This window comes from Parus major, chromosome 6 (assembly GCF_001522545.3).
Source record: "Parus major isolate Abel chromosome 6, Parus_major1.1, whole genome shotgun sequence".
NCBI lineage: Eukaryota > Metazoa > Chordata > Aves > Passeriformes > Paridae > Parus > Parus major.
In genome coordinates this window covers 7,905,428-7,918,925 of record NC_031775.1, presented here as the reverse complement: position 1 = coordinate 7,918,925, position 13,498 = coordinate 7,905,428, and the positions used below count along the sequence as shown (strand labels likewise).

The window sequence follows — 13,498 nt, the reverse complement described above, 5'->3', positions numbered from 1 at the left end:
CTCTGATGATAGGAAATTCAAAAGGCAAGGAAAAGCAGGAAATCATCTGAAATGGATTTGTACAAAGAATAGAAGCTCATATATATGTGTATATATATGCATATTCCTTGGAACACAACCATGATATACATAGAAAGGAGAAATTCTTAGAAGCATTGCATGTGCTCATTGGAATGTGACAGCCATATTTCAAACAGCTGTAAATAAGCATATGTGAGAAGACATGTCCAGTCAAATCTTCTGAGAGGGAAAGCAGCTCAGCAGCCCTGATTAGTTGGAGTTTCTAAGTATAAGTAAATAGAGTTTAACTTTTAAAGCCCAGGAAAAATCAAGGTTTCCCATCTAATCAATGAGGAGGCACATCCACTCTGAAAAAGGGTTATCTAAGAAAAAAACAATGAGGAGAAACAGGGTATAAAAAGGAAAATTACGAAAGAGAATGCAATGTCTAAATGCACAAGTTGATTCCTTAAACCATGCTGGACATACTGAATAAAACAACAAAAACAAGAGGCCTCGAGAAAGCCAAATCATTAACAAAACCATAATCAACACCACCTGGTGTCTTTTGACATTATTTTCCAACACTTTCTCTCCTTTCCATACCCAAGTGACAAATGCACAACTTTACAGTCAAAATCACAGCACAAATTTTTCTGTATTTTAAGAACACAGAATTTTGAATTTGATTTCAAACCTTAACATTTTAACATGTTTTATGAAAGCTTGTTTATTCAAGCTTCATAAATCAGGGACACAGTGAATTTACTTCAGTTTGTTACTGTCCCAAGTTTATTAAACACAGTTAACCTAGAAAAGAATTCACAGTTTTATAATTGTGCTGGGCTGGGGTAGTTAATTGCACAGTAACTGGTTTGTATTTCAAAAGGGGGTTGGCAATATAGAGACGTTTTTGTTATTGCTGAGCAAAGCTTACACAGAACCAAGGCCTTTCTGCTCCTCACCCCACCAGTGAGGAGGCTGGGGGTGCACAAGGACTTGGGAGGGACACAGCCAGGACAGCTGACCCCAGCTGACTAAAGGGATGTTCCAAACCACATAATGGGGAAAGAAGAAGGAAGGGAGGACATTCAGAGTGATGGTGTTTGTCTTCCCAAGTCACCATTAGACGTGCTGGGGCCCTGTTGTCCTGTGGATAGCTGAACACCTGCCTGCCCACAAGAATTGGTGAATAAATTCCTTGTTTTGTTTTGCTTTGGTTGTGCATGCAGCTTTTCCTCCCCCTATTAAACTATCTTTACCTCCATCCACAAGTTTTCTCACTTCTACCCTGCTGATTCTTTCCCTCATTCACGCATGCGTGTGTGTGTGTGTTTGAGAGAGAGAGAGAGAGAGAAAGCACAAGTGGCTGCGTGGTTGTCAGATGAAGTTAAACCACGACAAAAATGCATCTTGAATCACCTGGGATCCACTCCCTAGCCCACACCCTACATTCCCCTGCCAACTCATTTGTGCCGATTTATTGCTTGCTGTTCAACCCACAACCTGCATCACCTCAACAGGGCCCATTATCAGACTGTGCCCGAACTGCCAGATGAGTTGGATGGCCTATCGGCAGGATTTTTAGTATTTCTGCCTACCACGAACACCAGTCCGTAACGCGCAGGAGTGCATCTCCCGGCCGCCTCGGTTCAGCACCCTGGCCAGCTCCGGGCGGCGGCAGCGCTCCCGGCTGCGGCGGACCCCGCGCTCCCCTGCCCGCACCGAGGGAAACTTCCCACCCACAGGGATGCCTGCAGGGATTCCCAGCAACAAAATGCACTCCGCTGCAAAGGGGCTGAACCAGGAATTTCATTCATCTAAAAGGAAAGAAGTTAGCCAGAAGCCAACATAAAGTAAATACAATAAAAAACAAGATGTCACCTTGATGCCACCACACACTCCTTCTGCATGAATTCATCCCCAGTATAAAAGGGTTTATATCGATCCACAGCCTTGACACATCATGAGGGCTTTGCAGAAATTCAGTGCACCCACACAAAGTGCTATCCCATCCCACACTCCTGGAGCTCAGCTGGCAGCTACAGGACAGGGGCTCAAAGTCAGATGAGAAAGTGCCACTCCTGGAGCAGATTTCTCCATCCCAAATTCAGGTGTAACATAAAAGACCTAGGATCAATGAGCTATGTGAATTACAGTCAACCTTCAGAGTTGGCACCGCATATGTCACCTTTGAACAAAGCTAAATTTATACACAACATCCAAAGAAAAAAAAAAAAAATGTTACAAAACCACTCTTTTTGGTTTCCTTTTTTGTTTCTGCCCACAGCATGCGTCACTTCCTCACACTCTAGACAGATTATCAGACTTAGAACAACAACTTCTAAGTGACATTTTGATATACGTGCCTTGAGAATAAGGGAACAGACAACCAATTTGGTAAACATTTTGGGCACAATTCACATTACTTCTTGGAAAATGATTTGTCCGTCTTAGAATTGATCAGACTTCCCATCAGCTTCTTTAGTTACTCTATATGTATCACCATAACAGAGCCCTCTTTGTCAGCAGAAAGCTTGTTAAACCATAAGCCTATGTATTTTGTCCACAAGGAAGGATTTGGGTAATAGAGGTTTGAGAAAAGCAAACAAATGTCTATTGCCTGGAGAGAGGAGAGACACAAAACAAAGACTACTTCTCAAGATACTTCAGAAGAATATTCTGACAATTTCTGATTCAGTTTTAGGGTTACAACTTCCATAGTTTAACCCAAAGGCAACTGAACATTCACCTTTTTCAGTTTAGAAGTACCAACATTAACACATACTATTCAAATATAACATATTCGCTGATACAGTCTTACTATAAACCAAAAGATTAAATATGTTTTATTCTTGGGTCTTCTTCTGGACATAACTAATTACTTAACTGACTGCTTGACCAGCATTTCCATGGAGGAACAAAGTTTCAGAGAAGCTTTCTATTTCTGGTCTGGACTTCTCATTCTTTCCGCTCTGCTCACCATGCCTGTGCCTCCTCTGTACTTTCATAGTTGCAATATCACATCTTACACCAATCAATAGGTGGGAAATTAATTTCACGTTTTTCATTTCACACAAGACCTTTTCCTGAACTTTTTATTAAAAAAGCAAGTAAAAAAAAGTAAAAGAAACCTATTTCACTCTTAACCCAGCATTACAGTCATGTTTTAGACTTACCTTATGTACACTTTTAGGGTTTTCAAGCCATGCATGGTACATTTCCTCCATGTAATTGGAATTACTCCCACTCAGGGATGGCTGTGAGGCTCCTGATGAAACATACCGTTGGCCATGTAAAAATGCCCTTCTGGCTATATCCTGCTTTTCCAAAAGTTTAAAGCCATGCCTCTTCAGCACAGCTGCAAACAACTTCAGATGACTCATGTTCGTTTATTAGCCAGACAATCCAAGTCTATTAATAAAATAAAACCAAACTTAATTAGAAAAAGAGACAATGAATTGCAAACACATTTCAGCCTCACAGCAAAAACTGAGGTTTTTTGCTACAGTGCTCTAGTACAAAGCTCAGGCCTAGGCACTTGAGTGGCAGCTGCTGGCCATCAGTCAGCTCCTCTCACAGCTCCTGTAAGCGGTGAGCAGTCACCACTGTACCGCCTGCCTCTGGGCCCAGTTTCCTGGGACAAATAGGGCTGTTAATCATTGACCTCTCTGGAGCTCCTGGCAACCCCAACTGCTTTCTCTCTGTACAGAAAGCTGGGGCCTTTTACCCAATCACACTGGGGTGGGATCAGCAAATAGTGTCAGCCACAGGTGCTGTGGAAAACAAACGGCTGCTACCTCAAATTTCTGCCACGAGTAATGGATCTGACTAAATAATTAGAAGTGTTAGTTAAGTGTTCATATTGACATTGGCCTTCAACCAAACAGCGGAACACTGAGAAAAGGCTCACTTTAATTTGTTTGCCTAACTGGCAACATTTATCTTGCACTTCAATGATCTCTTATGAGCTTTGTAACAAGGATAGCAGACTCCATGCAACTTCGAATTGAGACATTCAGTTTTCCAATTCAATTTCCCACAATAAGGGCTGAATCTTCTGAGTGCTGAAGACCATCAGCTCCAGTGCTAGCAAACAGAATCAGAGCTCACTTTCAAAAAAAAAAAGAACAAATGCATCTTAAAATTAGTCCCGAAATAATATAATCTCAATGTTCAAGTTGCTAAAACTGCAAGGTAAGAGCAACAATGTGAACATAAATTATTAACTTTATTTTCATTTTAAAAGTATTTAGAAAGCTACAATAACATGAAGGATGGGTAAGGTATTAATTTAGAAGAAGTAGAATTCAGATTTAACTCCAAAGTGTCTCTCATTTGTTTAGCTTTCCATCTGGAGAAATCATTTATTTGCCCCAAGGTAAAACCCAAGGTCTTTTGTTGCTTGGTGTGACTGAACAATTGCTAAAAAAAAATGTACTGAGTTGCCAAATGAACTTTAAAGTTTTTTTAAAAGCAACACTGTTATTTTATTTCATACAAAAAAATTTAATGTTACCTATTACAAGATTTATCTCTAATTCAAAAAAAATACCATAAAAAATTTATAAACATTTTCTATATATAAATACCACTGAATTATTTTCTCACTGTTTCTCCTCTTACAGTCTCCTTTCAAAAAACAAAATACATGGTTATAAAATGCCTAATTTTCTAAGGGATAGGAATAGCTATATTTTTCATCATCCAGTTTAAAAGTTAATATTGATATTTTAAAAAAAAAAGGGGGGGCTCCTACTAAATAAAACATCATTACTGCTTGTTCTTCTCTGGCATCATATTTTTAGCTCAACATCTATTTTAAAAGCTGATGACTAGATCTTTTTCTTAGTCACTACCTTTAACTGTATCATCCCAGCAGTGAACTGTCCTTGATCATACCAGTTTCCCTTGTCTACTCTTTCAAGACTCCAGCAGCCTTCTCACTCTCATCCACCAGCAGACCTGAGCTGTAGCTCCTAAGAGCAGCAGCCATCCATCATCCACTTACTGGATGCTCTAAAGAAGCACTTGTCCACATTCTCCATGTGCCCAGACATGTGGAAAGTGTTCTTCCAAGGCAGCATCACTGACACTAGCACCCAGTCCTCATTTAAACCTATGAGCTCCTCAAAACCACACACTCTCCTCTCTCCACCTGGCATTTGCAGCAAATTGGCAACAGTTGAGCTACTGGTATGCTGAATCCCTTCTCACTAGTGTTATTTTCTACCTGCTTATATTCCCTTGTCATTTCCCACTTCACAGATCCAAAGCTTATCACAACACCTGTGTCAACACCCATCTCTGACCAGGGCTACCAGGCAACTGGAGGAACACAAACACCACCAGCACCATTTTGGAAGCAGATTAAGTCCTGCAAGAGCTTAGTGACTGCAAGAGCACTGACAGAGCTCATATACTGTCTGCATACGTAATTTTCTGTAAGACTTAACAGCAAGTATACATTATGTCATTTTGCAAAACTGGGTGAGACTTCATGTTATAACAGTAAGAACAGAGAGGTCACCTTGGCACTTACAACTTTATGTCTGTGCCCACTCTCATTGACACTATTATTGTACCTACCTTACTGCATGCAAATCTCACCCTCTGCCACAAAACCTTTGCACACATACACTCATTCCTAAGGGATTACCAACTCTCTCTCAAAGTACTTTGTAAAGACTTGAGAGAGAAGGTAAAGAGAGGAACATTTTTCTCAGTTTATCATACTGCAGCAGCAAGCTCCTTAAGCACAGGTAATTTTACATTTTTTCTTCATAATATGTCTGCCTGAAGAATGTGTAGTTCTTTCTTCTAGAAGTTAGCAAAGAACACACGACAGAATAAGAAAAAAATTGTCAGGGAGGCTGAAAAACGGCTGCAAATGACATAATATATAACAGAAACAAAGAACTTCTAAGTGGTACCAGTCACTTCCTTCGGGTTCCATTTGAATTTCAAAATGGGGTCAGAGCCATACTTCAAGCAGTATCTACTGAATATGCAATCTATTAAAGCATATAGGAGATATGTCATTCCAGCCAGACCCCAGTTACAAATTAATATGACTCAAAACCCCTGACTTCTTCCTAGCTTTTACTTCTGCACACATTGCTCTTCAGCACAGATGTCAGCTGTCAGCAGCTAAACAAACCAGAGACCACCAGCGTGATCACAAACCATCCCAACCCACTCAGCCTTGAGACTGTCAGTCAAAAATCTGCACCCAGGACAGCATGCAGGAGTCAGGAGGAGTTACAACTGTTCCACTTCTCTATGTTTCCCAAACCAACCCTGAAATGAAAACAGTGATTGGAAATGGATCAAGCTGAGCTAAGAGCAACCTAAGGAATGGTATTAATTAAATCTCTACCAGAGGTCAAAAATAAGAAAGAACCAGTGAACCACAAGAACAATGTGATATTTAATGCACCACAGCACCCTCAAAATGGTGGAAGTAAATGAAAGCCCTAAGCGGCTGAAAATTCCTGCAGCTGTTGTGTCTCAAACGACGACCTAGCTTTCACCTTGGCACTTCCACCTCTAGAAGTGCCCTAATGTCACAGACGGTTATTTATTATTAACCTGAGAATTATTCTACCCAGGTTTCTAGAGGGTCACAGGAGCATGCAGAAAACAGGCAGCAGACACTTCTGATAACAAAGTTTTTATCCAGCTCTTTTCAAGTTCACTTTGAGTATAAATGCACTGCACATATGAATCAATATCCTCTTGGTATTGCCAGTGCCCTTAGTGAGTTTCTTAACACACATGAAGCCCTGCTTCAAATGTTAACAAATGTTCTTTATGCTCTGAAGAAGTGGTGGTTAAAAAGTCTGGTCTGTATTTCATAAAAATAATTCTTCATCCACTGTCATGGTTATTTCTCTGAATATTACCCACGCAGATTAATCTTAAAGTTCTTTCTAAGACTGAGCAATTCAAATAAAACAAGGTTGACAGTGGAAAAAAAAAATTGGATGAACATGATAAACCTTCTCCAAAAGATTATCATAGATAATTTAAATTAGAGACACAGGGAATATCCTTCTTAAATAAGGCTACTTCAGGGATACCTCCACGCATAAGCGTTTCTTTTCCCCCAGCACAGGTATGCTATGCTGTATACAGAGTCCTAATTCTCCACACACGAAGTTGACCTGCGGGAGGTTTTCCAGCGGCGCATTGGCCTCGAGGAGCACAGCGCGAGTCCCGGGCAATGGAGGCGTCTCGGTGCAATAAAACTTAACGGATTTATTGCCCTACCCTGAAAAAACGCGTTCAGCGGGTACCAGAAGGCTAACACCCCCACAGCCCCAAAGGAATGACACCACCACGGACTCCAGACTACCAACAGAGCAGAGGGGAGGATCTGGGAGGGTCGGGTTTGTTCTCCGGCCCCTCCCCGTAACGCCAGGACGCGGTGTCCCGGTCACCCTGGCCACCGGCGGCCGAGCCTGCCGGGCTGTCAAGGCGGTCCCGGCTGCGGCGGGGCTGAGGCATCACCGGAGTCCGGGCCAGGACGGGCCGCCCCGCTCACCCCCGCTGCGGGGCCCGGCCCGGCCTGTGGCGCGACCCCCCCTCAGCCGCACGCGAGACGCCCCGCCGTGCCGGGGGCCTGCGCGGGGACGGGCCCTGCACCGCGGCCGGGCCCGACCTGCCTCCGCCGCCCCCCGCCCCTCACCGGCGCGGACAGACCTGTGGGGGCACGGAGGCTCCAGCGCATCCGCGGAGCGCGGCAGGGAAGGGAGGGAAGGGAGGGAAGAAGGGAGGGAGCGCCGGGAGCGGCGGGGCGGGGGCCGCACCTGCATCACGTGAGGCGCGCGCGCTGAGGTCATGGCGGGGCGGGGCCGCTGCACCGGCACCACCGGCCCGGGACACGGGACACGGCACACATCCCGGGACAAGGCACACACCCCGAGACACACCCCGGGACACAGCCCCGGCCCCGGAGCCACCGCGGGGTCGGTGAGTGCAGAACGCGCTGTGATGCTCCCGCCCCTTAGCGAACGTGTAAATACAGGCGAGAGCACCGCTCCGGTGGGCACCTGTGACAGGGAACGCCTGAGGAAACCCATCCGATGGACAAGCTGCTCGCACCGCTCCTGGGCAGCAGAAGTTCGACGGGAAGAAGATGGGAAGTTTGACAAGGGACATACAAAGTGTCCCAAGGACACACACGTTTGCTCTGCAAAATTTGTACATAGACTAGACCTAGTAGACCTTGACAAAATGATAGTATCTGTCTTATATGACCAAATATAAAATGCAAGGGAATACAATTTCAAGTGTTCCTTTGCTGGTAGAATTCTCATTTACATCTTTTGTGTTTTCTTTTCTCCTGGTTGCCTTCAAATTACATGTCTGTCCATTTTCTCTCATAAATCAGAAATGACGTCTTTTTTATTTACCTGCTCTAAATATATACATATATATATATACACATACATACATACATACATACATATATATATGTGTGATAAAATTGGTATTTCAGATAACTATTGACACCACCACATACATTCCAATGTTTGGTAACTTTCTGGGCAAGTAAGATAAGATTGATTGGAAAACTGGACACGCCTTAAAAGGAAGGAAGATAGAAAGGGTTATAATTATTATTTTGTGCTAAGGATATAGTGCAAAAATGAGTTTATCGGGGTCAGGTGGGCAGAAATTGAAAGGAAAAACCTTAGGAAGGAACACAACAGGATTCATCTGGGGTTTTGTCACCTAACAGTCACTCAGATTTTCTTGAGGCTTACTGTTGATACAGTTGTTGATTAGAGTAAAATTAATTTCTTCAAGACGAAAAAACCCTTAATCCTCACATAAATACATGAAAAACCTTATTATCATCTCAGCAGTTTTCCTAGCAGCTGTGCACCTTCAGGGGACTGCAGAGCGAGGGTGTAAATGATGCATTCATGGCTTTGTGCTACAGTGTTCAGTGCAGGGAGCAGACGGAGCAGGGATGGGGCACCGGGAGTGCCCAGGACGGCCCATTCCTTGCTCAGTGCTCCCGGGGAGGGTGGCCCAGCACCCCAGCAAAGAGAAATGGGTACTGAACTGGTACCTGCAGCTGGCCAGATGCTGCCTGAGCCTTCTGGCAAGTGGTGAAACATTGTTAGATGCTGCAACTACTAATTGAGTCTTAACCTTATTATGGGCAGACAGAAGCCATCTTTAGAGCAATCATGTTATGCTGAGTGAATATAAATTCAATTAAAAATTATAGTGAGGACAAGCAGACTTCCCCTCCACTTTAGAGGGAAACCCACATGTCAAATCTGATTGTGAATACCATTGCAGTGTACAGAATAAATTAAATATGCTTGGATAGACACTAAGGTATTATAGCATGTTTCAAGTGCTTATGTTGTTCTCAAAAGCCTTTGCTCAGTTTCACATTTATGTTATTTTTCTTTATTTTCTTTCTTTCTTTTTAATGCTTCACACAATGGGAATTTGTGTGCTTGAAACAGCAAGATTCTGGTTTATTGGGATTTGGAGCAGGTCCCAAATTCTTCAGTATTTATTGTGACTTGATTGTCCCACCAGCCTGCCCCAGCAGCTTTTGGTGTACTGAGCTATTGCCTTATTAGTGCTGGCTTCTGGTGTCACTTTGTCACCAGTCTGCACCCCTGAGCAGCACCTCTTGTCACTCATCCATTTGCTCTCCAGTGAGTCCATGATGGACAATAAACTATTTGCTCACAATTCCTGTTTCAATTCCCACAATTTACAATTTACAATTCACATTTACCTGCCCATTCATGTGTCCATTTGTATGCTTACCTCTCCCTCTGGCCAGCCAAAGGGAGATCCACACACTGGCTTTAGTTCCTGCTAAACCATCACACTTTGAAATTGGCTGGAATGGAAATCCATCAGCAGAATGAAAACTTTGGAAAAAATTGCAATTCCCAGCATACACAGAGTCAGGTGTGTCAGTGTGCTTTGCATGGTTCTCGTGCCAGCTCCATAGTGAGGAAATATTATGCATTAGAAAAGTTTTGTACTGGATAAAATGTACCGCACAGGATAGTCACAACAGCACCCCTGTGCTGTCAGAGGTGAAATTGCCTGCTGTGCTGAAAGACACACTTCCTTTCCATTATTTATTTTATGTTTATCCTTATGTTCTGTAGCAGACCAGTGTGACTGTAACAAGTTTGCTTACTTATTTCATGCCTTTCTGTCTTAACTCAGACATGAGTTAACAAAACTAGATCCAACATGTTCGAAGAACCCAAAGCATGTTTTAACAAAATTAGAACCCAGCTGGTTTTGGAAACTCACTGTGCTGCCCGCTGAGGGCACGATGTGCTTGTTCCAGGGCATGATGCTGCACACCCCTCTAATGCCTTGCTTCTGTCTTTGCTTGGGTTTGGTACGAGGATTTTCCTTGGTGGATCAGCAGCCACTTGCAATCAGTGAGTTTCTGCAGTTAATTGCTCCACACAACCCTTTCTCCAACACAGCAGGACTTCTCAGTGGGCTTGTTTTTTCAAAGAGTAATCTCATAGGAGGTGGTCTGGGTACAGGATTACTCATAGAAGGACAATCTCATTAATAGCTTCCCCTCCTGAGATAGATGCATTTATGTATTTTTGGAAACTCTTCATTGTTGTTAGTAATGTAATTCCACTAGAGACAATGTTGACCAGAAGTTCTCTTTAAACCAAGCCAGAAACTCCATTTGCCTTTATTTCCCAATGTGTTTATTATACACACAGACTACAAACTAACAGAGGTTCAAATATAAAGCACCATCTCTTTTCAAAGCAAGGCAATTTGGAAACGGTGAAACCTGCTCTCACTTTGAGCCTAACATGGATGTCACACAGGACTCTGGTCATTATGTTTGTCTAACTTTTAAATCCGAGACCTAAAAGCCTTAGAGCCCAGATAAAACAGCTTCAACAAATGATTCAGTCAGTTTTCAAAGGAGAGGCTTTGGGGGGTTTCTTAGGCAGACATTTCAAACATGTGTTAAAACCCTTTTTTAATCCCTTTTTTGGTCAACAAATAATTTATCAAGCTTTTCTCCCTCCCCAGTCCTACATAAGAGAAGTATTTTAATTACATCTGACACCTCCTGCAGAAAAGTTCACATGAGGAATTTCACATGGGTTCTTTCTGTTCCCTTTGTTTTCTGAAACCTTGGCTCTGTGTGGCATAAGCTTCAGTAATCCCTGACTTCTGTGAATAAACTTCCTGTGGTAAAGGAGATGTGCTGCTGGATGTCTGAGGGACAGAAAAGTCAGTCCCAGTTTCACACAGCTCTTTGCTTTGGGCAGGTTAAATGTGAGGCAGCAGGGAAAGCCAACAGCATGCTGGTTTGTGCCAACTGAAGCACAGCCAGGAGCTGGAGGGAAGCAATGACTGCCCTTTCCTCAGACACAGGGCTAACCTGGGGGGGAGGGAGTTCAGGAAGACAGTGCCAGCAAAGCCAGGCTCTTCCCAGTGCTGCATGGCAGGAGGATGAGAGGGTGAAATAGAAATGGCTCCATCTAGACGTAAGGAAATCATTGTTCACTCAGAGGATAAAAAACATCACAACAGGGGCCCAGAAACAGGATTCCATCTTTGGAGGGATCAGGACCCAGCTGAACAAAGCCCTGGACAGTCTGGTGTGACTCCAGTCACATTTGAGCCCTAGATGACCTCCAAACTTCCTTCCAACCTGACTGCAGCACCTATGACTTGTACCAGTTTCACAACAGAAGTCATGTCAAACCTAAGGGTAAGCAGGCCATCGCTACTCGGTCAACAGACCAACTCATATTGATAGTTTCATCTGAATAACAGCTATCTTGTGTTTACTTTTCTCTGTTCTAAAATTTCAGGCTGTGATGCTCTGGAGAAAACAGGTACAAGTACAGAGTGTTTTATTGGAAGACCAGTAGCACCCAAGACTGCTCCTTGATTGATTCTGGCCAATAGATCATTTTCAAGTGATTTTATTCTCCAAACATATTTCTGGATAGAATCAAACTGCAGCAGCCCATTTGTCTGGCCACAGATCTATTAGAGAGAGACAAGCTAGACAATAGAGCTGATTGAAAATCAGGAAAACACAACTTCTACTTGGTTTCCCAAGTCTTTCCTAATAAACTAGCCCATTACAGCTACAAGAAACAAAGAGAACTGTTGCTGTAATTATTTCTTTGATACCTCACCATATTTTCATTAAATTCTTAAACAATTAATTACAGTATATACAAAACAGCGAGTGAGTCAGTAAGATACGTAGGTTAAGGAGGAACTCTGGCACACAATATTTATTATAGCTGCCAAGTAATGAATTCATGTGGAAATTAGCAAGAGCACCAAACTTAATTTGTCCCACTGTTTTAATGGGAGGTTTGTACATTGGCAGCCAAAACAGCAAGAAGTCTTCCCACTAACTGTGGAAACAGATTACCACTGGCACTGCAAAAGAGCCTGCCAGCATTTGGCATGATGACAATGAACAAAGCACTGCCAACTGCCCTTCCCTTAACCAAGAAAGCATTGAAAATATCATCATCTTCTATTTTACCAGTGGATTAGGAGAAAACTGCTAGAAAATGGATTTCAATATTTGCAGATGTTTCATTAGAGAATCCTAACAAAAATAGAAAAAAAATATTTTTGATACCTTTCTTTTGGCTACACTAAGACACACTGCATTTTGTTAGATGGTTGCTTTAGGTAACAATAAAATTTTAAGGTGCCCTGATTTCATCATACTCAACTGGAAAATTATCCTCATCTCTTTAGAACTATACCACTGGCTGTGTTTTCTTCAGGAGGATCTATTTTGATTTTTAATGCTATTTTATCCAGATGAAGGAATATGTAATTATCTTTCATTTGGAAGAAAATAAATAAGGGAAGACAGTTCTCCATCAGCTAAAACTTCTGGGGTATTTGAGATTTACAGCTCTCACTAGGAGCAGGGTTTGCTAATGAAGCTTTTGAAGCCACAGTGGCAGTGTCTGATTGTAATTGCTGAAAGGTGACTCTTGAAGAGCTTTATTTGCACTAATCAACACCACGTTGTGCCTCAAAGCTAGAGTTCCCTTAGAAGCACTGTCCCTACTGAGTTATTCTGAAATAACTAAACAGGCTTTTCTGTTTACTTCTGTTTTCCAGAAGCAAAAACTTATCTATGTTTTTCAATGGGATCCTTTGGAGTTGCACTCCAAGCCTGTTACGCAGTTAAAATTTCATCATTTCTTTCTAACACTTTTCTCTGGTATTCCCAACCCTTTCTCTTCTGGTGCCAGAGCCAGAGACCATCTGCAAAAGTGTTGATGTAAAATATCCAAGGGCTCAGGGGTGGCCTGGGAATATCAAACCTGTTAGCTGTAGAGTCACAATCATTTCTTATCTTCCTGATGGTGGCCATTTGGAAACTTTACATTCACAGTGCTGAACTCAGCTGGACAGTATTAGAGAGTGATTCTGCTTCACAGCTGAAGCAGCTCTGTGCTTCCTTTAT

General features: G+C 42.6%; 1 protein-coding gene across 1 annotated transcript in view; it reads right to left on the bottom strand.

The window, feature by feature from the left end:
• The window catches only part of OGDHL (oxoglutarate dehydrogenase like), a 49,680-nt gene extending 41,868 nt beyond the window's left edge, over positions 1-7,812 (bottom strand). The window contains exons 1-2 of the mRNA XM_015633683.3: positions 7,705-7,812; positions 3,180-3,414 (exon numbers count right to left, since the gene is read on the bottom strand). Of these exons, the coding sequence (XP_015489169.1) occupies positions 3,180-3,386 (207 nt within the window). The 5' untranslated portion in view covers positions 3,387-3,414; positions 7,705-7,812. The remainder of the gene's footprint in view (positions 1-3,179; positions 3,415-7,704) is intronic.
• Positions 7,813-13,498: the final 5,686 nt, after the last annotated feature.